The sequence below is a fragment of the Heteronotia binoei genome, chromosome 18 (assembly GCF_032191835.1).
Source record: "Heteronotia binoei isolate CCM8104 ecotype False Entrance Well chromosome 18, APGP_CSIRO_Hbin_v1, whole genome shotgun sequence".
Lineage (NCBI taxonomy): Eukaryota > Metazoa > Chordata > Lepidosauria > Squamata > Gekkonidae > Heteronotia > Heteronotia binoei.
The window spans coordinates 21,247,062-21,274,550 of record NC_083240.1 but is presented as its reverse complement, the minus strand read 5'-3'; the positions used below and the strand labels follow the sequence as shown (position 1 = coordinate 21,274,550).

The 27,489-nt window shown below is 47.3% G+C and overlaps 1 protein-coding gene across 3 annotated transcripts in view; it reads left to right on the top strand.

Annotated features, from left to right (window-relative positions):
- Nucleotides 1–16,511, top strand: part of ACOT7 (acyl-CoA thioesterase 7) — an 84,845-nt gene extending 68,334 nt beyond the window's left edge. For all 3 annotated transcript variants that reach the window (XM_060259042.1, XM_060259041.1, XM_060259043.1), the window contains 2 exons: nucleotides 2,750–2,934; nucleotides 15,622–16,511. In XM_060259042.1, coding sequence (XP_060115025.1) covers nucleotides 2,750–2,934; nucleotides 15,622–15,726 — 290 coding nt within the window. In that variant the 3' untranslated portion in view covers nucleotides 15,727–16,511. The remainder of the gene's footprint in view (nucleotides 1–2,749; nucleotides 2,935–15,621) is intronic.
- The last annotated feature ends 10,978 nt before the right edge of the window (nucleotides 16,512–27,489 follow it).

Here is a 27,489-nt window from a genome sequence, read left to right as displayed (position 1 = left end):
ACAACAGCATGGACCAAAGGTGGCCAAACTGTGGCTCAGGAGCCACATGTGGCTCTTTCACACACTTTCTGTGGTTCTTGAAGCCCTCACTGCCCCATTGGTCAGCAGCTTGGAGAATGCATTTAAAGTTAAAGTTGCTTTCTTTCCACCTCTCTCCCCCCATCTATTTGCTTTCTTTCAACTCACCCACCCACCCACTTTCCTTCCTGTCTTGTGACTCTCAAACATCTGATGTTCATGTCTTGCGACTCTCAGACATTTATTCTATGTGGCTCTTACATTAAGCAAGTTTGGCCACTCCTGGCATAGATTTGGGGGGGGTGCTCACAGTGAAAGATGGCTTTGTGGACCAGGGCTCCCTTGCCTGCCTGTGAGAGGAGGCTTTGATCTGTGCCCTCTCCTGCTCTCTCTCTCTGCTGCCCCCTTCAGTCCTGTTATCTCAGAGCCTGCTCTGTGTCCTCTCTTTGCCCCTAAGGGCAGGAGGATTCATCAATAGCATTGGGCTTGCAGATGATGGGGAGAGGAAGGGCCCACTCCCAACAGGAGTCAGCAGGGACTGCACAACCAAATGCTCTTCCTAGCTTGCTGTATTTTCCCCTAAGAGCTAATGCAGGATTTTATTCACTGGTGGGCAAGTTGAGGGGGAAACCCAAGCAGCCAGTGTCCAGGGCCCCCTATCTGCCTGCTGCCATGCTCCCTTCCCTGCCCTCCTTTCCACCCCCCAAACCTGCATGCCACCCTCCACCTACCTGTGCATTCCTTCCCTGTCTGCAGACCCTCCCACGATCCACACCTAGTTACCTGCACAACCTGCCATGGTTCCCAAGAGTGTCACCAGCAGGGCTTTTTTTGTAGCAGGAACTCCTTTGCATATTAGGCCACACACCGCTGATGTAGCCACTCCTCCAAAAGCTTACAGTAGGCCCTGTAAGAAGAGCCCTGTAAGCTCTCGGACGATTGGCTACATCGGGGGGGGGGTGTAGCCTAATATGCAAAGGAGTTCTTGCTACAAAAAAGTCCTGGCCGCCACTGTGCACCGGCGGCACCACCTACATCCCTTTCCTCAGTGCCTCTGGACAGTTGGGAGCATGGGTGCAGACAAGTGACAGAGGAGGTGCTTAGGTGGGAGGCAGTGGGCCCTGGTGGCTGCCCCACCACAGAGTATGCTGCCACTGGCCCTGGAGTGGGTCATTCCCAGCAAGAACCTGCACGTGACTTCAGGTGCTATGGTGTTGTTTTAATGGCTCCAGTTCGTGCTTGCTGGTTGCCAAATTGTGTACTAATATGCACTGTGGAGGGGGGCAGCCACTATCCTGATCATAACAGACAGGCTCTTGTGACAAACCCCACCCCACCCCACCCATATAATGCTCTGCTTAGGGCCCTGCTGAGCCAGCTGTGTCTTCACTGCAACGGCCCAGTGAGCAGCTGGAATTCCACGCTGGCCGCAGCCTGCGTTTTCCCTTTTATCCAGATGCCAGAGAAAGGAAAATTCCTCGTTCCGGGGCTTAGTCTTGTTTGCTTTCCCTGCTAAGGAATCCACTTCCCTTCTTCCTCATCACAAAAGAGGCTTGAAATTACAGATAATAGCACTGCTTAGCCGAAGGAACCTGCTGTTTCTCTTCTAAATGTCAAAGCTGATTAGGTGCTCTTCTTCCATTTGCAGAGCGCCGGGGAAACCAGCTGACGTGGCTGTTCTTCTGTTTCCCCCCCCCCTCCCGTTTTAAGGGATATTTATGCACTGCTGTTCCATGTCCTACCCTTCCCCCTCCCCCCAGTTTTATTTGCCCAACTGTATTAATTTTAAAACCAGTGACTCTGGTTATACCCAAAGCGTTAACATCTCAAATGTGGGAAGTGAGCCTTGAAGAGCCCTCTTTTCTTTGGATGTTTTAGTCTAAAGCAGGGGTGGCCAATGGTAGCTCTCTAGATGTTTTTTGCCTGCAAAGTAGAGTAAGAGAGGGATTCTGGCCAGATTTTGATAGGAACATAAAAGTGAACAAAATCTGATGTAGCAACGTGATCAGCTTCTACTTTTTATATAAAAATAAATTAAAACTGGGAAGATCAGACGACTTCAATAGCTGTTTCAGTTAGGTGCCTTAAGCATTTTAGCCACATAACCCAATTGTGTTTCTTCAGAATCAAGCCCCACTGTTCTGAGAATACCTCTTCGCGCTGTCATGCCATAAAGATTTTTTTTTTTTTAAACCCTTCAAAGACTACCCTCACCTTTCTGAAAACGCATTGCTGGGGACTCCTGAGCTATAGAAATGGGTGGAAAAGAGAGAGAAGCATTTCTTGAAGTGATGTTTGCAATATTTCTTTTGCCCATTTTTGCTTCCCATTCTGGTTTGCCCCTGCTTCCCGTGTTCAAAACCAAATCACTTGTTGCAAGGAAGTCTTTACTTAGGGAGGGTTACTATACAACCTTACATTGGCCCAGGGGTGGAATTCTAGCAGGAGCTCCTTTGCATCTTAGACCACACGCCCCTGATGTAGCCAATCCTCCCAAGAGTTTGCAAGGCTCTTTATTTGCAAGCTCTTGGAGGATTGGCTACACCAGTAGTGTGTGGCTTAATATGCAAAGGCGCTCTTGCTAGAATTCCACCCCTGCACTGCCCAAAGGGGTCACAAAAATTGTACATCTCACATACAAAAATTGCTTGGCTTTCTAGAAAATCCGGGACTCCGATCATTGTCTGCTGAGTCGGAGCGCTTGGCTAACCAACTCAACTCTGTCCTGCAGGCAGCGTGATCACGATTTCAGGGCGCATGACCTTCACGAGCAATAAGTCCATGGAGATCGAGGTTTTTGTGGATGCCGACCCTTTTGTGGATGAGTCTCAGGAACGATACCGTGCTGTCAGTGCATTCTTCACCTACGTGTCCCTGAGTAAGGAAGGGAAACCACTCCCCGTCCCACAGCTGGTGGTAAGCGATGCAGTTCTGTCCTTGTCCTCCATTGGCAAAATTCTTGTGGCTCTTTTTCTCCCTTTGGCACAAATCGCTTGATGACTCCAGAGGCATAAGCGTCCTAGGAGAACATGTGGTTGGCGAGAAATACATTCATGCAGACGAAACCCCTTCCCCCAGGAAGTATTTCCAGCTGCATTGCAATGTATTCTTTAAACAAAGCATTGCAAACACCCTCCGGTGCTGTGTTGTCCTTCTCAGCTTCCAGAGTTGAAAGGTTATATGAATCCATTTTCTTGTTTATATAGATACAGTGCCCTGCCCGGTTTCGTTTCTTTTGCTGTGTCACGAAGGACTTTTTTTTTTAACTGGGTTTTGTCCAGCAGAACCTTTCTTAATAAAGGTATGTGGGTGGGGGGTGTTAAATCAAGCTGAAGACCGTCATCTACACATACACTCACAGGGGCAACTGAAGGACCACTTGCAAGTGTGCAATGCATGTTCTTCCTGCTCTTATCTCTTTCAATGAGGTTTGCAGATTTTTGTAGTCCAAAACCCACCAGATGTATTTGACAAGAGACAATAATAAGGGACACACAACACACACGTGACGGGGTGAGAGTCCTGCTGCACCTCGCTTCTCACTCTCAAAAGTTGTCTTGTCTCTGGTTTCAGGGTGAGGCTCTGTTATCTTGGCACACGCAGGGTCCCAAGCCTTCTTTTGCCAGTGTAACAAAACGCCGGGGCAAAGAGCCAGTGTGGTTTAGTGGTTACAGACCTGGACTAAGAGCTGGAAGACCCAGGTGAAGATTCCACATTCTGCAATGTATGCTCACTGGGTGACCTTGGGCCAGTCACAGGCTCAGTCTAACCTGGTTCCCCAGGGTGGATGTGAAGGTAAAATGGAGATGTGGAGAATGATGCAAGTCACCGGGTCTTCGTTGGGGAGAAAGGCAGGATACAAATAAAGTAAATAAAAATTGAAAGAGGGCAGGACTTTTTTTGTAGCAGGAACTCCTTTGCATATTAGGCCACACCCTGCTGATGTAGTAATCCTCCAAGAGCTTTCAGGGCTCTTAATACTAGGCCTACTGTGTAAACTCCAGGAGGATTGACAACATCGGGGAGGAGTGGCCTAATATGGAAAGGAGTTCCTGCTACAAAAAAGCCTTGAAAGAGGGCATTTATTGGAGATTCCCAGGTGTCGTTTTGTAGAAAAATAGGTGGTGGAGCTCATCCAGGGATTGTTATGCAGCTGCACCTGCTATTCAATGGACAAGGTGGGGAGGAGCAGGGGGAACCGTCAGAAAGGTTCAGGAGCTGTGCTCCTCTGTGCCTATTTTACCTTGGAAATAACCTCTGTGTTTGCTGTATGGTGACAAGAGCCTGTCTCTCTCCTAGAATGTGTAATTCTGTCTTTAGTGTCACCAGAGTTTCTTTCAAGTTATTATAATTTTTTTTTTACTGGAAGTTTTTAAAGCCGCCTTCTCCAACTGCCCTTTTGCTATTTCAACTTTTTTAGCATTAAGATAGAGATGACGAAGGTTCTGGAAGCCAGCAGGTCTCTAGTCCGTTTCTGTGCCCCCCCCCCCCCGCCTTTCCTCCCCAGCTGGCTTTTCGTACCTGCTATTGTCAATTCTACTTCCCCTTTCTGGTCTATTTTTAGCTCTCTTCATCCTGGCAGCTCTTTTTGCCCAGGAGAGCGACGGAGTGAGCGAGAGAGAGTCCTTCTTCGATTAATATGTTATGCCTTGTCAATTCCCCGCTGCACAGATCTTTTCAGCATTTCAGAGCCCAGTTTGATTTCTGCCATCAGAATAGCATTTTTTTGTAATGTTGGTCCTGCCGTCCTTTTCCCTTTCCTCGTCGCTTGTTCTGTGATCCAAGTTGAATGCCATTGTTTTGCCGCGAATGTTTTCTTTTTCCAAACACGCTGCCTGAAGAGAGGGAGAGCTTTGGCTTTTCTAAAATTCTGGAGCTCATTAATGCTTCCTGGGAGTTTCAAGATCAGCTGCTCAGTTGTGTTTTGTGTGTGTGTGCGCATAGCTCCCTGCATTTGCCGGAGGGAGGTGGGCATGCCTTGTGGAGAATCTCATTTATCTGTTTTCCATACTTGTTCCGAAGCTGCTTTCCAAAACATGCAATAAAAGCCAGATTAAGGAAAGAGAAGCATAACAAGGCAGGAAGGAATATAAATCAGCCAGCCAGAGCAACAGACCTCCCAGAAGCCCCTCCAGAGCGGGGGGCAAAAAGGAACCGTTGCAAAAAGGAACAGTTTCTAGACTGTACGAAGCAATAGGGGTTTTTTGTTACTTATTCAAATGCACAGAGAAATGTTACAAATGTAGGGCTTTTTTAAAAGACTATATGGAGAGGCAGTTTGGTGTAGTAGTTAAATGTGCGGACTCTTATCTGGGAGGACTGGGTTTGATTCCCCACTCCTCCACTTGCAGCTGCTGGAATGACCTTGGGTTAGCCATAGCTATCACAGGAGTTGTCCTTGAAAGGGCAGCTGCTGTGAGAGCCCTCTCAGCCCCACCCATCTCACAGGGTGTCTGTTGTGAGGGGAGAAGATATAGGAGATTGTAAGCCGCTCTGAGTCTCAGATCCAGAGAGAAAGGCGGAGTATAAATCTCTAGTCTTCTTCTTCTGTTTTCATCCCAAATGACTTGCTGGACAATAGGTATTTAAGGGGGTTGAACTTGGACAAGGAGATGTAGGTTCAGAGGCCAAGAAGATCCATCCTGCATAACTTCAAGGAGGATCCATCTCGTCCAGAATCCTGTTTCCTACGGCCCTAGCCCTGATGCTCCTGGGGAGCACACAAGCCAACAAAGAAGGCCGCAACCCTTGCTGTGTGCCCCCTTCCCAAAATGGTAGTCAAAAGCACACTGCCTGTGAATGTGGAGTTTCACATCAGACTCTTGAGGCTGGTTAGCCACCGACCTCTTCTCCATGAATGCCTCTATCCCTTTTGAAAGCCATATAAGCTCCAGGTCATTTTAGGGTTGCCAACCTCCAGGTGGATACGGTAAACACAAGTGAGACTCGCGGATGGCTGAGATTGTAACCTGATTGGGAAATGTAAGAGAGTGGAAAGAATGTTGATCGGTTGGAAGTGCTAGGAAATGCATTAAAGCTCGGAGAAAGCCCAGCGGGTGAAAACGAGGCCCAGAACTCCCGGGAAGCCCGTTCAGCTTGAGCTTGCATAAGAGGACTTTCATTTAATTATTTCACACCAGAGAATCTTCCGGATGGATTAATGCTGCCTTCATGGTTTGCAGCCACCTCACTTGAGCACACTGGGAACGTGGACGTCAGACCTGAAAGTGGGGGTGGGGAGGACTTACCTGTTGAGATGCTTGTGGACTGAAATATTTAGGAGGCTGTGTCCTCTTCCAGTTTACTGCTTTGTTTCGTTGGTTTTATATGTTCAATAGTTGCACTAATAAGGAAACTAGATATTCTTCTAATTTGATGTTTTATGTCTTTATTCCTTTAAGAAATCTGTTCAGACAGTTTACAGACAGGTTTGATCTGTTTCCAACCTCCAGGTGGGGCCTGGAGCTCTCCTGGAATTACAACTGATGTCTGGGCTTGCAGAGATCAGTTCCCCTGGAGGAAGTGGCAGCTTGAGAGAGCAAGCAGAATGGGGTCCCTTAGAGCAGCAGTGCCCCAGCTTTTTAGTAAAGGGACCCACAAGTCCAAATCGACTTGGTGCAGTAACCCATCCATGGCTGGCCCAGGGTTTTTTGGTGCCTTCAGCCCACTATGCTCTTAGCACCCATCTAGTCCAGCAGTCCATTTGCTGTAGCTTTTTTTGAGAAACCAGCAGCGTTGCATAAAAGGGTCCAGCAGCGCCCACTATGTACCTCAAGTGGGCGGCCTTCTGACACACACAGCCTTTGCATTCAGAGTAGGGTTGGCAATCCCCAGTTGGGGGCAGGGGATCCCCCGGTTTGGAGGCCCTCCCCCCACATCAGGGTCATCCGAAAGCGGGGGGAGGGAAATGTCTGCTGGGCACTGTATTATTCCCTATGGAGGCCGATTCCCATAGAGTATAATGGAGAATTGATCCGTGGGTATCTGAGGCTCTGGGAGGGGCCTGTTTTTTTGAGATAGAGGCACCAAATGTTCAACACAGCATCCACTGCCTCTCCCCAAAATACCCTCCAAGTATGAAAAAGATTGGGCCAGAGGGTCCGATTCTATGAGCCCCAAAAAAGGTGCCCCTGTCCTTCATTATTTCCTAGGGAGGGCATTTTAAAGGTGTGTGGTCCCTTTAAATGTGACGGCCAGGACTCCGTTTGGAGTTCAGTTATGCTTGTCACACTCTTGCTCCTGGCTCCACCCACAATGTCTCCTGGCTCCACCCCCAAAGTCCCCAGATATTTATTGAATTGGACTTAGCAACCCTAATCCAGAGGTTACATTTTAGCCCTTGACCATTACTCATTTTAACCACCACCCCTTAAGATTCTAAGAAACTCACTCTAGTAACTGCCAGGACACGTTTTTCTTGATCTCCATGTTTACGCAGCAACGAAGCTTATACCAACTGATGTGTGACATGGAAAATACTGTTTCCAAGGTCAGATCTTTGTTTCCAAAATACAAAAAAAGTACAGTGGAAAGGACAGGGGTGACCATGAGGGAGGGCTGGCCAACAGAGGCTTTAAGAGGCTTTGCAGCCTTCTTTGGGGTCCCAACCCACAGGCTGGGAAATACTGCCATAGAGTCTAGGAGAACCAGAAGCCTTAGAGTGACTGCAGAGGGCAGATGCTCTAGGACAGGGGTGTCAAACTCATTTGTTATGAAAGCCAGATCTGACATAAATAAGACCTTGTCAGGCTGGGCCATGTGTATGTCTATTTAAGATTAGGTAGCAGAGATATAAACTTTTTAAAGGGCACAGACAAACATGACTAAAGATTTTAAAAAACCCTTAACACATGCTTAAAACATTAGCACTTGTTGGTCTTAAAGGTGCTTTCTTTGTGTTTCTCCCATGGGATCCAGGGAACTGGACTAAGGAAGCCCTGGCTCTTTCCCTTCCTCCCCAGGGGACCAGGAGGCAGAGGAGCCTCGACCAATGGAGAAAATGGAGGTTTTGCTCTTAGCTCCTGTGCAATTGAGCAAGCCTGGCAAAGCAAGCTGAGATACAGAAGGGAGCAAGAAAGAGGGAGAAGGAAGCAGACAAGAGCCAGTTGCTCGGGGGGGGGCTGATAGGAGCCCTCCGGGGGCCTGATTTGGCCCCTGGGCCGCATGTTGACACCCCTGCTCTAGGACTGCCCGTTCTTCCATGGCATACCTTAGAGAGTAGGAGAAAGTGATTGTCTCCTAAAAGCCAGAGGCTGCTTGGGCATTGAGAGAGGGATGGGGCTGCTGTTGGCCGGTGTCCCCCTGCGGATCTTCATAGTGGATATCCCTCCCCCCAGATGCCATCTCCAGTGAATCCTGCAAGATCATTGGGCGTTGTCTGAAAAAGAACATTCCTTTGTCTGTTCAGAATCTCCTGCAACTCATTGTTATGGGGTGATAGCAGATTCTAGGAATCACGCCATTTTCCTGTGCCAGCCACGTCAAAGCAAAAGGAACTTGAGCAGGCCATGCGTTTGAGCAAATCTAATTGATTTCTATCTTGCCAGGTCATGTTTTTTGCTTTACTGGATGGCCCTTGTGTCCACAGTCAGCCTTGGCTCCAGTTGTGCCTTTATGGATAAACACAGTTCAGAAATGTACCTGTCCCCAAGCCTCCTGGATACTGAGGGCTGCTAATCAGACATGAAAATAGCACTAGGGACGGGGCCTCCTGGTTATCGTTTCCTGAGGCTTGCTTTTTTAAGGCACCATATTTTAAGAAGGATATAGACAAGTTGGAACAAGTCCAGAGGAGGACGACGAAGATGGCGAGGGGTCTGGAGACCATATCCTGTGAAGAAAGGCTGAAGGAGCTGGGGATGTTTAGCCTGGAGAGGAGGTGGCTGAGAGGTGATATGATCACCATCTTCAAGTACTTGAAGGGCTGTCACATAGAGGATGGTGTGGAATTGTTTTCTGTGGCCCCAGAATGTAAGACCAGAACCAATGGGTTGAAATTAAATCAAGAGTTCCCGGCTCTATGCAAGCTTGTTAGTCATCATTTTATTTTATATTATATTGTATTGATAGTTGTAATTCTAATTGAAACTTAATAAAATATGTTGCGGGGGAAAAGAGTTTCCGGCTCAACATTAGGAAGAACTTCCTGATGGTTAGAGTGGTTCCTCAGTGGAACAGGCTTCCTCAGGAGGTGGTGGGCTCTCCTCCCTTGGAGGTTTTAAAACAGAGGCTAGATGGCCATCTGACAGCAATGAGGATCCTGTGAATTTAGGGGGTGATATTTGTGAGTTTCCTGCATTATGCAGGGAGTTGGACTAGATAACCCTGGAGGTCCCATCCAACTCTATGGTTCTATGATTCCAAGGCAGGGAGGAGAAGTCAGGTATACTCTTGAACATGTCATTTGCTCAAGGCTTGGTGGATTTCTTTGCTCTCCTTTTTGGTTTGGTGGCCCACGCAGGAATCTCTTTCTCTTTAGAAGCTGCTGCTTGCATGCCCTTTGCCGTTGTGACCAGCTTGCCACTAACTCTCCAAAGCATCTACTGCCATTGTTGCTATTTCTATAGCAACACCTGAGACCTGTGCTTGGCTGAAGAGAGGCTAAGCTGATCCTCTCAGCGTACAAAAGACCTATTGACTCGCATCAAGCATCTATAGAGTATTAGCAGGTTGCGCGTTTGCGTGTGTGTAAACATCGCAGGCTGGCAGTCAGAACTTTGAAGGGTCGCTGTTGCTTTGCCCAGAGACCTTTCCACAGGGGGCCTGTTTTCCAGGCTGGCATCTGTGCAATACTCAGAAATATATGTGTGGGCTTCGATGCTCTTTTGGAGGACAAAATCCCAGGAGCTCCGGGGGCCAAATTACGTGCTTTGTTTTTATGTGATTGGGCTGGGATTAGGAGGGAGGGGGTTCTTTTAAGGCTCCCAGTGACATTTAGCAGTGCTGCTTCACCAGTAAGCGTTTCCCACACCAGCGCTTGGTTTGAGAAAATGTCTCGGCTCTGAACTTGAATGTCGAGCCTCAATGAATGGGGCAACGTCATTCCCTCAATGCAAGCGTCCTTTCAGAAAGCTCTGTTTCTTAATTTCTGAAGAACAATGCTGGACAGTGGTGGAATGTGACGCTCTGATTTGCCTGAGCTATTAACGGGCTTGTCTTTGGGGCTGGCATGTTGTACAATTAAGCAGGAGAAGGCCTTTACCCCCCTGATTCCTAGAATAGAATCCAGATGACATGGTGAGGGCCAAGTAGTCACCGGTTGCTCAGTCGAACTTAGCTCATCAGGCCTTCCCTAGTTCAGGGGTCCCCAACATGGTGACTGAGGGCATGACGGTGCCCACTGAATCTTTTCCTGGTGCTTTTAAAGAGTGACCCTGACCTGGAAAGGCCAGGCAAGCCCAGTCCCATCAGATCTCAGATGCTAAGCAGGGTCGACTTTGGCAAGTATTTAGATGGGAGACCTCCTTGAAATACCAGCAGTTGAGAGGTGGAGGCAGGCTTTATTCAGCCACCTCTCTGAATATCCTCCAGGCCCCCAGTAGGAGTCAGTCACCAGAGGTCACCATGACTTCTGGTGCAGGCACACACACACACGCAAACATACAGGCAGTCTAGTGCATAATCAGGAATGCTCCCTTGCTGCCTCTGTTGAAGCCACTAAAGGATAGCCAGCCAGCAACTGGGAGGTGATGGATGACTTTGTTTGGTATATCAAACACGTTCCTGTGTTTGGCTTTGGGATAATCGTCTTTTGCATCCCAGACAAGGGCAAGGCACTGGATATTCTGCATACCTGTCAGCTGAGATATTGACAGATATGCAGAATACCTAGTGCCTTGCCCTTTTCTAGGGTGCAAAGTCCCTGGGGGAGAGATTGCACCTTTTATTCACCCAGTCTCTGCATGTGTAAAGAAGTATTTCCTTTTCCTCTCGAAGGGAAGGCAGAGAGGCCGGGCAGAGAGAGGATCCTGCAGGACGTGGGTCCCCAACCTTTCTGAGTCCCTGGGCGCCTTTGGAATTCTGACACAGGACCATGGGCACCACTACAAAATGGCTGCTGGGGGAGGCGACGCTCACCACAGAAATACAGAGGGAGCCCAACTGCGGGGGAGAAGAAGGGTTTTTTGTTTGTTTTTTAAAAGCACTGAGGAAGAGGCATGATAGAATGAAGTTGACACTGGTGGCAGTTGTCTCCAAAGCACCATTATATTAATCTGTACAGCCAGTCACCAAGACATGGACCCCTCCCTCTTTCTAAAGACACTGAGTGGGCAGCAGCAAAAGTCTTGGTGGGCACCACGTCGGGGACCCCTGGTGCAGGATGAATCTGTGAGCAGGATTTGCTCATACAATAATTGGCTGGTGGTGGTCGCCCTACTGGAGAGACCCCCTACCAGTGCTGCCTCTAAGCTGAGTTAGTGTGAGTTAGCTCACCGTTTTTTAGCCTCCAGCTCACACATTTTTGTCTTAGCTCTGGGAAGGTTACCTCAGAGAACACTTAATTTGTGCAGTAGCTCACAACATTAATGCCAGTAGCTCACAACTTTAATGCCAGTAGCTCACAAAGTAGAATTTTTGCTCACAAGACTTTGCAGCTTAGAGGGAACGTTGCCCCCTACCCTCAAAAAAATCCCTCAGGGTGGTAGAACGTGCCTTCCTTAAGATACGTCGGCTTGACTCTTGCTTTCGGCCCCCTCTGGATTTGTTTGCTCCACTGGTGCCTTTCTGTCTTTGCACCTGCTTGCTGCCGGTTCTGTACTGTGCTCTGGATTTTGTGTCTGTGTGTGTTCTCCAGCCACTTGGGCCTAGGAAGCTGGGCTGCTTAGGAGGCTTTTGCGTCCTTCCAGCTCAGCTCGGTTAACACCAGGGCTTGGGAGCCCGCTTTCGGACTGCTGCACCCAGCAGCCACGGCTTTCATCCAAACTTGTGTTTCGTGAATGAAGCGCAGGCGAAACACCCTCGGTGTCGCCAGCGTTGCTAACCTGTTCAGTCGCAACACAGAACACCATCCCCTCTGCTCCCTCACCCCGGCATCAGCTGGCGTTATGCAGAAGGGAAACAGAACTTGCTCGTTTCCCATGACTGATGGGGTTCGTCTTAGGAAACGAGATGCGTTTTTAATCTCTCCGCAGCTGCCTGATTTTATCTCCTTTTTATGCCCGACCTTCTCTGTTTTTATTACGTTGAGGGAGCAGCCCCGGTCATTTTTAACGGAGACTGCCGCATGCAGATGTTTCCCAGTCACTGAATGGCATGCAGATGTTTCCCAGTCACTGAATGGGTGTGGCCGAGCCAACCAGAAGTACAGCTGTGTGGGGTGAGGGTGGGAGGGGACCTTAGAGGAAGAGATCGCTTTGTCTTAGGTATCCAAAAGCTTCGAACCAGTTTTATCCAGCCCTCTGAAAGTACTCATCCAGTTCTCTATGCTAACTTCAACAAATCGCAAAAGGGAAAGTCAGGTTATGTTGCAGTGGCTTGGCCTTTGGAGGGGGACAGACTGAGAGTGGGCATATTTATAAATGGCTAAATTATCGCCAAATAGATGTGTTGATTTCCAGCCCTTGCAGCATACACGGAGGTTATCCAGTCCTTGACTCATTCCCTGCTTTGGGGAAAGCAAACATTACAGTGCAATTCCTCCTGCTCCTTCCCCCTTGCTTCCCTATGAGGAAATGCTGAAGAGTCTGGGACTTTTCAGTTTAGAAAAGAGACAACTAAAGGGGGACATGATAGAGATTTATAAAATTAGGTATGGGTTGACAAAGAGAAATCGTCCTCCCTCTTCCAGAATACTAGCACTTGAGGGCAACCAACGAAACTGTTGGACAGTAGATTCAGGGCGGGCAGAAGGAACATTTGAACATATGAAGCTGCCTTATACTGAATTAGACCCTCAGTCCATCAAAGTCGGTATTGTCTACTCAGACTGGCAGTGGCTCTCCAGAGTCTCAAGCTGAGGTTTTTCACGCCTATTTGCCTGGACCCCTTTTAGTTGGAGATGCCGGGGACTGAACCTGGGACCTTCTGCTTACCAAGCAGATGCTCTTCCACTGAGCCACCATCCCTCTTCTTTACACAAAGAGTGAATAAAATGTGAAGTTTGCTGCCGGAGGATGTAGTGATAGCCACAAGAAATATCAGCTTTAAAATTGATTAAATAGATTCATGAAGAAGTCTTATCAGTGGTCACCAGTGTTCCCTCTAAGCTGACTGAGTGTGAGCTAGCTCACAATTTTTTAGCCTTAAGCTCACATATTTTTGTCTCAGCTCCGAAAAAATGGCCCTAGAGCAAACTAATTTATGCAAGTAGCTCACAACTTTAATGCCAGTAGCTCACAAAGTGGAATTTTTGCTCACAAGATTCTGCAGCTTAGAGGGAACACAGGTGGTCACGAGGGGCAACCTCCATGTTCAGAGGCACTCATCCTCTGAATCCCAGGACCAGAGGGCAACGTCAGGGGAAGGTCTCAGCCCCTGTGCCCTATTTTTGGACCGCCAGAGGGACTGGTTGGCCACTGTGTGAGACAGGATGCCAGACTAGATGGATCATTGGCCTCATCCAGCAGGGCCCTTCTTATGTTCCATGGCTGGTGCATAGAGGTGAATCAGCTCCTTCTCTTTTAGAGGTGACCTGGCCACTTGGTTGGTGGCTTTGGGGGTGCCATTAAAGCTGGTGAATCTGAGAGATGACTCTGACCCAGGAGGCGCAATCTTCTGGGACGCTCTCCTGTGCCAGCTCTGTTGAAACGCGCAGGAGTCGTGAAGAATTCAGGAATGCATGATTCGTTTCAGTGAGGCTTGCATTTTCGAGAGAGGAACATGCACTGTATTAGCCAGCAGCTGTTGGGGTGCCATCGGATTTGAAGAGGTCGTGTGAGCTCACCTCCTCTTCCCTGCTCCCCCACATAAAGCTGTTCTGATTTTACATCTTAAATGGTTTTCATGGAGGTTTTGGAAGGATTTGGCGGTGTGTTGGATGGCATACCGCATTTAGGCACATAGGGAAGGACACTGGTCCCCACATGTTCTTAGCAATCCTAACAGAGAAAGGGAATCAGCCCCTCTTCAGCAAAGCTTGTTCACATAAAGTAGACTACACTACTGGAAGATGTGAGAGAGTCATCATCTTTGGAAACCTGCCCAGCAAAAGGAAAGGGGCACAGCAGGTCTCTTGCCATGAGATCATAGAATCATAGAGTTGGAAGGAACCTCCAGGGTCATCTAGTCCAACCCCCTACATGATGCAGGAAATTCACAATTCCACCCCCTAAATTCACAGGATCCTCATTGCTGTCAGATGGCCATCTAGCCTCTGTTTAAAAACCTCCAAGGAAGGAGAGCCCACCACCTCCTGAGGAAGCCTGTTCCACTGAGGAACCACTCTAACCGTCAGGAAGTTCTTCTAATGGAAACTCTTTTGATTTAATTTCAACCCACTGGCTCTGGTTCTACCTTCTGGGGCCACAGAAAACAATTCCACACTATATGGCAGCCCTTCAAGTTGAAAATGGTGATTAAATCACCTCTCATTCACCTCATTTCTTACATCTGCTGTTTGCAGTGATAATGCACTTGACAGGATAATACAGTGTTCTCCGCCCTGACCACTGCATGTAATATGGATGGGCTTGCCCTTGAAGGCTGTCTGGAAGATTCAGCCAACCCAGAACACGGCAGCACGACTTTTGACTGGAGCTGACTATGTGGAGCAAATTGCAGCCTGCAGTAAGAGTTCCAGTGGTTACCAGGCAGCTGTAGAACTACATTCAAGGGGCTGATCTTCAGCTTCAAACCGCCATAGAGCCTGGTTCTGTAAGCAGCACCCACGTGTGTCATAACAGGAGTGCGAGAGATGAGGCCCTGCTTCAGGTGCCTTTGCCTGCTGAAGTGAGATTGGCCACCACTGGGAATTGGGGTGGTAATTACCAGTATAGAAAACAGCCTCCCAGAAGAGATACTCCAGAGCAGGAGTCCCCAACCCTTTTGAGCCTGTGGGCACCTTTGTGGCTGTGCCTGCCAGGCTGTGCCAGAATTTCAAAATGACTGCCACAGGATGCAGAGACAGCCACAAAATGGTGTCTGCAGTTTACCTCCAGTAGCGCAGTCCAAGATCCTTGAGCTCTGGTGGAAGCTGCTGCCAAAGCAGTGGTTTTAAACATCCGCACAACCAGGATTTTTTTCGTAGCAGGAACTCCTTTGCATATTAGGCTACACCCCACTGAGGAAGCCGATCCTTCAAGAGCTTACAAGGCTTTTAGAACAGGGCCTACTGTAAGCTCCAGGTGGATTGGCTAAATCAGGGGTGTGCGGCCTAATATGCAAAAGAGTTCCTGTTACAAAAAAAGCCCTGCGCACAGCCAACCAGAAGCCTTAGTAGGCAAAAACTCCACCCGCCCTGCCCTCTTTCTTAAAACACTCAGTGGATACAAGGAAAGGGTGGGCACCAAGGTGTCCACTTGCTCTAGAGCCGTCCCTTTTCAGAGGGCCTTGTTACATTTTATTTCACTGGGCATTTGAACGTTAGGACAGGGGGAGAAAGAGTCCTGTGAATAGCCTTCAGATGCTTTGTAATAACGTGCCAGTGTTTTTTTGTTCGATCAACAGGTGGAAACAGAAGAGGAGCGGAGGCGTTTTGAAGAAGGGAAGGGCCGCTACCTCCAAACCAAAGCCAAGCGCCAGGCAACGATGCAGCCACTGACTCAGCAATGACATTCCGACAGCCTTCGCTTCCAGGAGAGAGAGCCCGCTGTCCGCATTCACATTAGGGAATCTTCGTTTCAGCCAGATCCACTGCAGATCTGGCTGGGGGAGGGGGCACACGGGGCTTTTGAAGCCAACCTCCCTCCCACCCCCTACCCTCCCAACTCGCTGGAAAAAGGATAACTTGTCATATGAACAATGATAGTTTGTCCAGTCGCTGCTCCAGGAAAAGCCCTTATCAAACCTAAGATGTAAATGGGAAAGGTCTCCCAGGCTGTGGGAGGGGAAAGAGGGGAGATGGGACTGTTGGGGGGAGGGGGGGAGGATCTCAGCCTGCAGTTTCCAAAGCTTGGTGTGTGTGTTTATAAAGACTGGCGCACATCACCAGTTTTGAAAAGAAATGGCCTTGAAGTCTCTGCACATAGAGACGAATCTAAGTCTTTGGGTGTCTAAAAGCCGGAGTAGGTTGGTGCTTGTGATTATAATGCTGGGTCTCTCTCGGATTTGCCTCCTGCCCATCCCCAAGTCCTAGAGCTTTCTGCAAAGAACAGAGATGCCATTAAGGGTCCCCAACAACTTTGTAACGTCATAATTCATTTCCATTCCTGTGAACACGAGAAGCTGCTTCTTCCTAGTTGCAAGCTGAAAACGCTGCTCAGTATATCGGGCAGTCTTCATTCCATTTCACTTCTCTTGAATATATATATATAAATATATATATATATGTATGTATTTAATTTATTTAAAGAATATTGTGAATAAAGGCTGTTTGCCTTGTACTCAGTGAAGCCCAAGCAGGTGTCGAGTTCTTTTTAAAATTTCTGAAGATTCTTTGGGTAGGTGAAGCGTCCTGTGGAGTACAGAAGCATGCAAAATTTGTAGACCATCTAGCCCAGGGGTGTCAAACTCATTTTTATGAGGGCCGGATCTGACAATGAGACCTTGTTGGGTTGGGCCATGTTGGGCTGGGCCATGCGTGTACCTATTTAAGATTTGGTAGCAGAGATACAAACTTTATAAAGGACACAGACAAACACGATTAAGATTTTTTTAAAAAAGACTTAAAACATTAGCGCCCATTGGTCTTAAAAGTGCTTTCTTTGTATTTCTCCCATGTGATCCAGAGAATTGGGCCAAGAAAGCTCTGGCTCTTTCCTTCCTTCCCCAGGGGACCAGGAGGGGGAGGAGCCTCAGCCAATAGATGGAAGAGAGACTTGGGTCAGTAACTCTGTTGTGGGATTGAGAGCCTGGCAAAGCAAGCTATTCCTCCCCCTTCCTCCCCAAAGGAGGAGCCTCAGTCAATGGAGAAAATAGAGATTTTGCTCTGTAGCTCCTGTGTGATCAAGCAAGCCTTGCAAAGCAAGCTGTTATGCAGAAAGAAGCAAGAGAGAGGGAGAAGGAAGCAGATGACAGCCAGTTGCTTGGGGGCCTGATTTGGCCCCCAGGCTGCATGTTTGACACTCCAATCCAGCCGGTTTGAGCCTCTGAAAAGGCCTGATTATCTCTTCCAGGTCTTGCTGTCTCACAAATTTCAGTGTCATCCACATAATCAGCTGAGGGCACCAGTGTTCTTCCCTCGGCTATTGCCTCCCTTAAGCTAGGATTTGCACCTGAGCTGCTTATCAAGGCAAATCCAGATATCCCAAGAACCTGTGTAAACCATTGTCTGCTGCTTTTTCGGCAGGGATGAGCAAGATCAGTGCCAGCACAAAATAGCAAGCCTTGGCCGAGCTCTGGTTTAACACCTCCCAGATTAGCTATGGCACAACTAACTTGGCTAGGTTAGCAGAGTTTGCAAAATCCAGGTTCATCCTTGCCAAAATGGTTCAAGAACGATCCTTTGTGAAGGTGAACCTCAAAACACAAATGGTGGTTTACCAAAAGCGGCCCAGGTGAACCAGTGCCTGGAGTCGGGTTTGAACGTAGCCCCCTAAATACAAGCTAGCTTCATGTCCTGATCCACGCCATTTCCAACAGATTGCCTCTCTGGATTTTTTATTTCTACATCTGACTTCACATCTCCAGCACTCAAGTGCTGTAGTTATACATTAAAGTCCACCTAAACTGTGAAATTAGTTGAAGCTCAAAGCATTAAAATCTGGCATTTCCCCCTTTACCTTTAGCGTCTGCATTTTGCCGTGTATCATCTTCAGCCAGGTGCGATAAAATGGCTTTTTGTATGGTGCTAGCAATTGGCTGTTTTATATAGCTTGCTAGGAGCTGTCTGGAACACGGGAATGATGGGGAAGATTTATAAGCCAAGTAAACCCAGGAATGTGAAAGGAGAGAAATGTTGGATCTTTTTTGAGCTGATTAGAGCCAGTTTGGTGTAGTGAAATGTGTGGACTCTTATCTGGGAGAACCGGGTTTGATCCCCACTCCTCCACTTGCACCTGCTGGAATGGCCTTGGGTCAGCCATAGCTCTCATAGAGGTTGTCCTTGAAAGGACAGCTTCTGGGAGAGCTCTCTCAGCCCCCCCCACCTCACAAGGGTGTCTGTTGTGAGGGGAGAAGATAAAGGAGATTGTAAGCCGCTTTGAGACTCTGATTCAGAGAGAAGGGCAGGGTATAAATCTATGGTTTTCTTCTTCCTACACTGAAAACAACCCAGATTTGCAAATTGATGGATGGATTCCCAGAAAAGTCCCAATTGCTGCAGGTGGGAAGAGCAGTGGGGGGGAGAGAGAGAAAACCCAAAAGTTAGACAGTTTTGCAGCAGTTTGACATCTCATAAATGCAGTACAGCAAGTGGGCACCGTTCAGAGACATTCCTGATTAAACTGGGAACAGAAAGTACGCTGGGATGGGGAAAGTGGTATGTATGCTGTTTTTATAATTAAATTGTCTGCTGGTGGCGCAGAGCTGCAGGAAACAGCAACGGGGCAAAATAGTTGTAAAGTTTGACAGACATAAATCTGGATAAGGTGTGGGAAGCAGAGGATGGGGCAACCAGCCAGAGTTCCTTTGAAGCTGTTATGCCTAAACTCCTTCAAAATAAATGTCCTTTTTAAGCCCAAAAAATCTTGGTCTAACCGGTCTGTGTTGGGAACTGACAATTCTGCTGTCTCACTGAGCTGAGAGCTTTCAGCGGCACACCGTCAAAAACCGGGAGAGGAGTTTCTCTCCCTAGGGCGCCGCGGCCCACGCAAAGGACCTCTGTCTTCATCGGGTTCAGCTTCAGCCCACTCAGCCTAAGCCAAGTTGCCACGGCCTGCAATGCCAGGTCCAGATTCTCTGGAACGCAGTCAGGCCGGCCGTCCATTAGCAGATAGAGCTGGGTGTCATCTGCATATTGATGGCACCCAAGCCCATACCTCCGGGCAATCTGGGCAAGGGGGCGCATATAGATGTTAAATAGCATCGGGGAGAGAACTGCTCCCTGCGGCACCCCACAATCTAGTGTGTGCCTCTGGGACAGCTCACCCCCGATTGCCACGATTGCCAGCTCACCCCCGATAAACATGAAAACACACTTGGGGGCTAAGCCTGTGCTAAAATCTGAAATGTGCGTTCCTACCTGTTAAAAATAAGTGTAATATTTTGACAGCAGTCTAGGGTGTTTTTCCTGAGTAGTGTAGGAGAAGACGCCCCTGCCCTAGTCCACAGCGTTGGAGTCTCATTAGGGAGTTTGCAATTAGCCTGTCTATAAATAACCGTCCCCGAGTGGGCAGCCATGCGGCTGTGTTCAAGAAGAGGAGTGACATTTCTCTGTGAAAGGCTGTTTTAGCTTTCTCTTCCTTCCCTCTCTCTCCAACCCCCAACCCCTTCCCCCCAGTGGCTCATGAGTCAGAACAAATCCAGGCAGATGGAAGTGCGAGGAGAAGGCACATGGGCATGGCGCGCACCAAATAAATGAATTGCTGTGTGACCAAACACAGCACTCAGCTGTTTTTCTGTCACTGAACACAAAGAGGGCTGCAGGATGCTTTGGTCCCTAATGAACGCAGCCTAATGCTGTTGCCATCCACCCAAACAGAGCTCATCTCTTCGTTTCTCTTTTAGGTTCTCTTATGTTCTTACCCCAGTACAGGTGGCTACAGCCATATTGCAGATGTAAGCAAAACAATATATATTTTTTAAAATCAATTTTCCTTCTCCTTTGCATTTCCTACAGTTGCCAACCTCAACGTAATGGCTGGAGATCACCTGCTATTATTACTGATCTCCAGGTGATAGAGATGGGTTCACCTGGAGAAAAATGGCCACTTTAGGAGGTAGAATTTATGGTCTTATGCCCCACTGAAGTGTCTCTCCTCCCCAAACCCTGCCCTGCTCAGCCTTTACCACCACCACCACCTCCAAAAAACTCCAGATATTTCCAAACCCTAATGCTTTCTGTGTGCAATTGAGGGTTGAGTTTTCTTTCCCCTCAATTGCAGTCCCCTTTCTTCTCTTCCCTTTGAAAAGTTCCCTTCCCCCCAGCTTTGTAAAATTCTGGCACAAACATCTTGTTCTCAAAGGCAGCTTATTTACTTCACTTACACCCCACTTTTCTCCCCCACGGTGAGACCCATGGTGGCTCACAACATTCTCTCTGTCCCCTTTTAACCTCACGACACCCCTGTGAGGCAAGTTAGGCTGAGCATGTGACTTGGCCAAGGTCACTTAGCAAGCTTCCATGGCAGGATGTGGGATTCAAACCTGGGTCTGGCTGATATTAGTCCACCACTAACCACTGCACTATACTTTCTGCCTGAGGCTTTCCCTCTCACTGCAGAGTAACCACACACATCTATCTACGTGGTTTTTTTATGTAGGGCTGCCAGCTCGGGATTGAGGAATTTCTTCAGATCTGGGGGGGTGGGGGTTGGGGAGGAAACTCAGCAGGGTATAGTGTCATAGGTGGGGGTTGGGGAGGAGGGGGTTGGGGAGGAATCTCAGCAGGTATAGTGTCATAGAGCACCACCCCGGTAGCCATTTTCTCCCAAGGGAACTGATTTTTGTAGTCTAGAGATCAAATGTAGAAGCGGGAGATCTCCAGGCCCCACCTGGAGGCTGGCAACCCTAATTTTAAGGCAAATTTCTAGGTTGAAGGAGCGACTTGCAGAAATGGGTAATTCAGGATGCTCCCATGTTAGCGATGAAAGCATTTCATTACCATCTTGTGCCCTGAGAGAAGAATAGACAGAAGCTAATTAAATCAACAAAGGATTTGTAGTATGATCACTTTTCCCTGAATGGAATTTAAAAAAAATTGTTGGCATTTGTGCAGGAGTGTAGAGCAATGAAATCTGAGAGTACAAAGCAGGTATGTGGGTTATGTGGAATATATATTCCCTAGTACCCCACTGATTTTGGGGCCATGTCATCTTTCTCCATTCTCCCCACCCTTAACCGAAACCTGAGGTCTTCTCAGGCAGCTCTTTTGGAAAAGGAATTCAGAATCATGCATTTCTGCTTGCACGTTATTATCATTCCTTCAACTGTTGGGAGGCCTCTGATGTCATCATTATGGGTACCAGAAGAGTTGTTGTGTAATATTTGTAGGATGAACATTTTTCACTCAGATTTGGCTATATTGATCAGTGCTGCGGATGGTCACCCTAAAATATTGACTACATGGCCGGTCTAACGGCACTGGATTTGGGGTATGTTTAAGTGCTGACAAGTCACAGCTGTCTTATGGCGATGCTGTTGGGTTTTCAAGGCAAGAGATGTTCAGAGACGGTTTGCCATTGCCTGCCTCTGCAGAGCAACCCTCGATTTCCTTGGTGGTCTCCCATCCCAATACTACAAAGGTCAGACCTACTTAGCTTCCCAGATTTGATGAGATCGGGCCAGTCTGGACTGCCAAGTGCCCTTTAATCATGTCATGGTTACTTTTTGCTGTTTCGAGTTGATTTACGATGACACCCATCTCTCCCTGATGATTGCAAGACCTCAGCACACCATGGCTTTTTTAAAAAAAATTGTGCTGTATATTTGACGTATTCAAAGCTGTATGATTGTCGACCACCCATATTCACAGATCCCTTGTGGCATAATCCCTAGCGGTGGATGGAAGTGCTGCCATTAATATTATTGTTCCACATGATATTCCCAGGTCTTTCCTGATGAGTTTCAGGCTTTGGGATGATGAAGTAACAGTGGCAACCCTACCCCAAGATACATACATGTTTCTGGTTATGGGCCTGTTCTCTCCAAAAGTCAAAGAGCTTTATGAAGCTCTTGCTCTTGGGAGAACACAGGCAAAATTCTGAACTAGGGACTATTTGGTTAGTAGAAAGAGGAGTTTTGGGGACTCATTTTGATAGGGACCATGCCTACTTTTGCAAAGGAAGTACATGCACATAAACGAATACTGCAAGCTACATGCCAATTACTATTTCTTCAACAACTGTTAAATCAATGAGACCAAGATTTTTGACTTGGAGGAAGAATTAGTGATTGCTTTAGTGTCAAGTGAGCATCAGTGTTCTGGCAAAATACTGTCATTTACCGACTTGCATAATCACATAGCTCCATTTATATTAGGCGCTGAAAAAGCGTCATCTCTCCATGCTGATGGCAATGCTTTAATATGGGCATGCATCCTACTCCTGTTCAGCAGAGCCCAGCATGATGGTGCTTGAAACCTTGGTTTATTTGCCTTCTGGGAATCTACCATTACAATTGTCCTGGCTGTGCCAATTAAGCTGTATGTAATTGACTGAGATGAACCATCTGATGAAGGTAAAGTTGAGTCTGCGAAAGGGAACGTGGTTGGGAAGGGAGCAGAGCAGAAATGCAACTAAGCAGATTCCATTTCCAACCTAGATGATTTCCGATACAATCAGCAGTGAAGGAAGGATCAAGAAAAAACACATTTGCCTTCAGCTGATAGTCTTTGGATTACAACCTCAGGACCTGGAGGCACCATCCAGGGAATGCCTTGTCTTCTGGTTGGCTATTTTGAGGCAGGATGTTGGGCTACATTGGGGTCCCCATTTTTTGAGCCTGTGGGCACATTTGGAATTCTGACATGGCATGCTAGACTCAGCAACAAAATGGCTGCCAGAGGAGGTGGAGCCAGCCACAAAATGGCTGCCACAGCTTAACTCCAGTCACACAGCGAAGATCCTTGTGCTGTGCTGGCAGCTGCCAGCAAAGCAACATTTTTAAAAAATCTGCACAGCCAATCAAACCTCTAACAGTCAACCAGAAGCTTTCCTGGGCAAAAGCCACTTCCTTAAAATGGGTGGGTGCCAAGAAAGGTGTCCGGAGGTGGTGGTGCATGGCAGCCCTGTAGCTAGGGGCCATGGAGGGAAGGAACCATGGGATGAGACCATGGGGCTGAGAGCAGGAAGCTGAAGAGGCTGGAGGCCATGCCACCCCTCTTCCTCCCCCCTGTGTGATTTAGAGCCAGCCAATAAGATGATTGTCTCACCCTTTAAATGGCATGGGATAGCAGTGGCTGCTCTTGGGTGCCCCTCCTGTGCAATTAAATTGGGGCCAAAAAACCCAGTCACGGAGCCAGGCCCCATGGGCCCCTGGTTAGCTATGGCCTTGTCCATGGGGCCTACAGGCACTTACATTGGGGACCCCGAGACTAGATGGACTACTGCTCTGATCTAGCAGAGCTCTTCTTACGACCTGCATTGCCACCGAAATGAAGAAACCTTTCGTGCTTGGGAATTGATTACCAGACGATTCCCAGGTCGACCAACGATGATGGTGAAAACAATATTGTGTCACTTCTGCAGGAGACTCAACATGTTTGTGCGACAGCTTTCCTGTTATGTTCTTCAGAATGCCGCCACAAAGACATTGGCAACCGGCGGTGCTCCAAAATGTCTCCTGGGAACTGAGGAAACAGAGCCAAAGACAACGGAACCATTTTGTGAAGAACAGACTTATTGTCTGTGGGCTCAGGACAATAACATTCACAGATCCACTCCTCGAGTCACATGCGTTGATCTTCTCATCGCTCTTTGGGTGGACGCCAGGTGGAAAGAATGCATGTCGAAGGCAGGCAGGGATGTACTTCAGTGTGTAATCAATTATGAGCTGGAAGCGGGCAGCAAAACAGTTCTGGCAAACGATGGTGAAATGCCTTATGCTTCGAACTCAAGGCTAAAATTTGTCTGATCTCTGTGACCCGCATTAAGCCCCTGCTCAGCCCACACGTGTCAGGGACAGAAGGGGAAAGGGGAATGGTTAACCCCACTCCCTTAAATCAGTGTTTCGCAACCTGTGGGCCAAAATGCAAAAGTGTGTCACTAGCAGTGTAATCCTAAGAACGCTTTCTGGGGAGTAAGCACCACTGAATAGACTTGAGTACAAATCAGAGTAGACCCTCTTAGGATTGATTGTTCTCTAAGCCTCTGAAACGGGTTCATGGGCCATGCCTCCCCGATGGCCACCCCTGCCCTTTCCATTGCTCTCTTCCATGTCACGATGTTATGTATGCGGACCAAAATGAAGACTGTGATGGGTGTCCCCGCTGGGCTCATTGGAGCCAGAAAGACTGAGTTTGGGGACTTGGGAACAATGGGCAGCAGGATCCAAATCCCATCTGCCCTGCTCCAATCACGGGTCCCCTGTTGGTTTGAATGATCCAATAACATGCTTGTGCGGGAACCCAGAGCTGTGTATAGTTCGCCCTGTTGGCCCTGTAACCAGTTTTTGTTAGTGCAGCCCCATACTATGCTGTATGTAATAGCTGATTATCACTACAACCTTGCCTACTCAATGCATCGAACCTGCTCTATTATACAAACAGCTGACATTTCTTTCTTCACTGCATATGAAAGTTCACAGAATAAAATGTGACAAAACATGGACTTTCTTTTTTAAAAAGGGTGGGGGGCCTGTTTGCTGGCCAGGAGACCAGCATACCTTTCTCACTCCCAAATCAGGCAGAAATGAATGCTTGTGAGCCTCAGTCCCCCACACAGATGAGTTTATTTTAAAAAAGGAAAAGGAAAAACAGTGGGGGAGGGACTCAAAATCCAGCAACGAAATTTAAAAAAAATGGACGGAAAGTAAACAAAGTAGAAACAAAAATCTAACAACAATGACATCGGATCTACATATAAGTTTCTATCTAAAAATAAATTCAGACACAATAAAACCCTAGGGTCCCCATCCATTGATTTGTCTGAGGCAGACATTCATCTTTCTGAAGTTGTAATATGAATCTTTTCACTGCAGTCAGGGCACAGGGTGGGAGGGAAGGCAGTGAGCTGTAGCGGCCCAATCTCATCAGATCTCAGAAGCCAAGCAGGCCAACGAAAGAAACTCTGCAGAGGAAGGCCATGGCCAACCACCTCTGCGTCTCACTTGCCTCCCTTTCTGGGGTTGCCGGAAGTCAGCTGCAACTTGGTAGCACTTTACATACCTGCCCACAAAGGCATGGAGAGCCCATCTGTTGAGCTGACACAGAGGGTGTGAAGTGTCCCAGAGAGATTTCTTGATGGAGCAAGCTGTCTGATGATGCATGGCCAAGCCCTAACTGTGATATGCGGGAAACCTGCAGGAGTTGGAAACTGTAGCTCAGGCGCGTCACTCATTTGTTATGAGGGCCAAATCTTACATAAATGAGACCTTGTTGGGCCAGGCCATGTTGGGTCAGGCTGGGCCATGTGTGTACCTATTTAAGATTAGGAAGCAAAGATATAAACTTTATAAAGGACACAGATAAACACAATTAAAGATCCAATAGATGGAAGAGAGGCTTGGCTCAGTAGCTCTACTGTGTGATTGAAAGAGCCTGGCAAAGCAAGCTCTACCTCTCCCCCCTTCCTCTCCAAGGGAGGAGTTGGAGGCTTTGTTCTGTAGCTTCTGTGTGATTGAGCATGCCTGGCAAAATAAGCTGTGATGCAGAAGGAAGCAAGAGAGAGGGAGAAGGAAGCAGAAGACAGCCATTTGCTTGAGGGCCTGATAGGATCCTTCTGGGGGCCTGATTCGGCCCCCAAGTCACATGTCTGACACCCCTGCCCTAGCTGCCGATGGCCCGTTTTGACAAAATCAAAAGTTAAAAATAAAGCATAGATGAAAGCAGGCATGTCCAAATGTCACAAGTCCATCCCAGAGCATGGAATCAAAGAGAAACTCTCCTTCACAGAGCCAGTTTTAGACGCTTTCCTTCCCTTGCAGGCAATAACAGAATATGATAGTTGTCTCATTATGCAAAGGCATAATGGAAAGTGTGTGGCACCGTCAATCTCCATTTCAATCTCCATTTCACAAACTCAAGGATGAAGACATGATGAATGAAATACTGAGGGATGCAGCAAAGTTTTTTTCATGGCGTACTCTACACCAGAAGCAAGCCACTCTCATGAAGTCTGTCCTACTTGAACACATGGCCTCATTCTGACATTTGATACAGTATGATTTAAACCTCCAGGAGCATGCTATCCATCCATAGTTTGGAAAGAAGCTACTGTTCCAAAACTTGCACTACCATTTCTTGTACCAATCCTCAAAGCTAATATGCCTTGCCCCAATTCCAGATTTGTGCAAAGCAATGGTTTGTGATGTGGATGTACCCTGATGTGTAGAGGAGTCTGTGAGAGTACAGACAGTGTGGTTCTGAACAAATTTAACAAAATCTGTTTGTGGTTCACAATTTTTCATTCATTCATTCATGTTATTTATGGTCCATCTTTCTCACTTGGACTGAAGGAGGATTACACAGAATGAGTAAATATAATGGACGGATGGGACCTTTAATGCGATAGGATTAGTGTTGTAGAACCAAAATCTGAAGTGAAGCAAAGCATAAGTATTAACATGACACATTACATGACACAGAATCCCATAGTCCGATCCAACTTCCAACAAGCTATACACAGACCACAGTACCTTAATAATTTTTTCAAAGTAACTTTGTGAATCATTTAGTACAGTGCAAATCTATTGCCTACAGAAATGGTTTCTCTCTTAAAGTGCTGTACTTTTGTACTGTCATTCATTTGCCTTGTGACTAGAAATCATTTGAGTTTCTCCGTGTTGTAATATTACATCACTTGGTCCGCCCTCCCAATTTAAACTGATACTTGAAATTAAATCTGAAATATTTATGAATATCTCCTTGTGCTCTTGTCAGCTAAGAAGTCTATAAAATAGTTTTAACATACATAGGCTGAGGGGCAGCTTCCTTGTGTGTTGATCATGTTAGTGGGGATTGAAAGTACAACAGCAGATGCAAAAAACATGTTGCTATTGCCCTCTGTTTAGCAGGCATGCCCATCAGTCTTTGGAGGGGATAGTAATTTGGGAGTGTTGACCTTTGAACTTGGCAATATGACTTGGCAAGTGAGAGATTCGGTTTCAGCATTCCCAAACCCTTTGGGGAAAGTGGGCTGCTGCCCATCTTCTCTTCAAAACACATTTTCTGAAGATTGTCCTACCAGTTGGCTTCTTCAGTGTGTGCCAAATTTTGGGCATCTTTTAGATAGCACCCAGTCATCCCTGGTGATAACAATTCTTCTTGCCGCCCCCTGACCTGCCATGTGGAGAGTCTTTTTTAAAGAAGTTTATTTCACAACAGGTTTTTTTGTTGGGCAAACCTTTATGTTAAAACAAATTAATGTAGTATCTTTCATTGGTGCCAGACTGTCCCTAATGTCTTAAATATTTAAATGCTTTAAATGTTTTAAAATTTTAAATGTATTAATTATTTTAACTGTTTTATGCTTAAACTGTATTTATGTGGAACTTTGTGCTGTGAGCCGCCCTGAGCCACTTGTTGGGAAGGGCGGGATAGAAATTATAAAACAAAAAAGTGCCATCAAGTCACAGCTGGCTTATGGTGATCCTGTTGGGTGTTCAAAGCAAGAGACATTC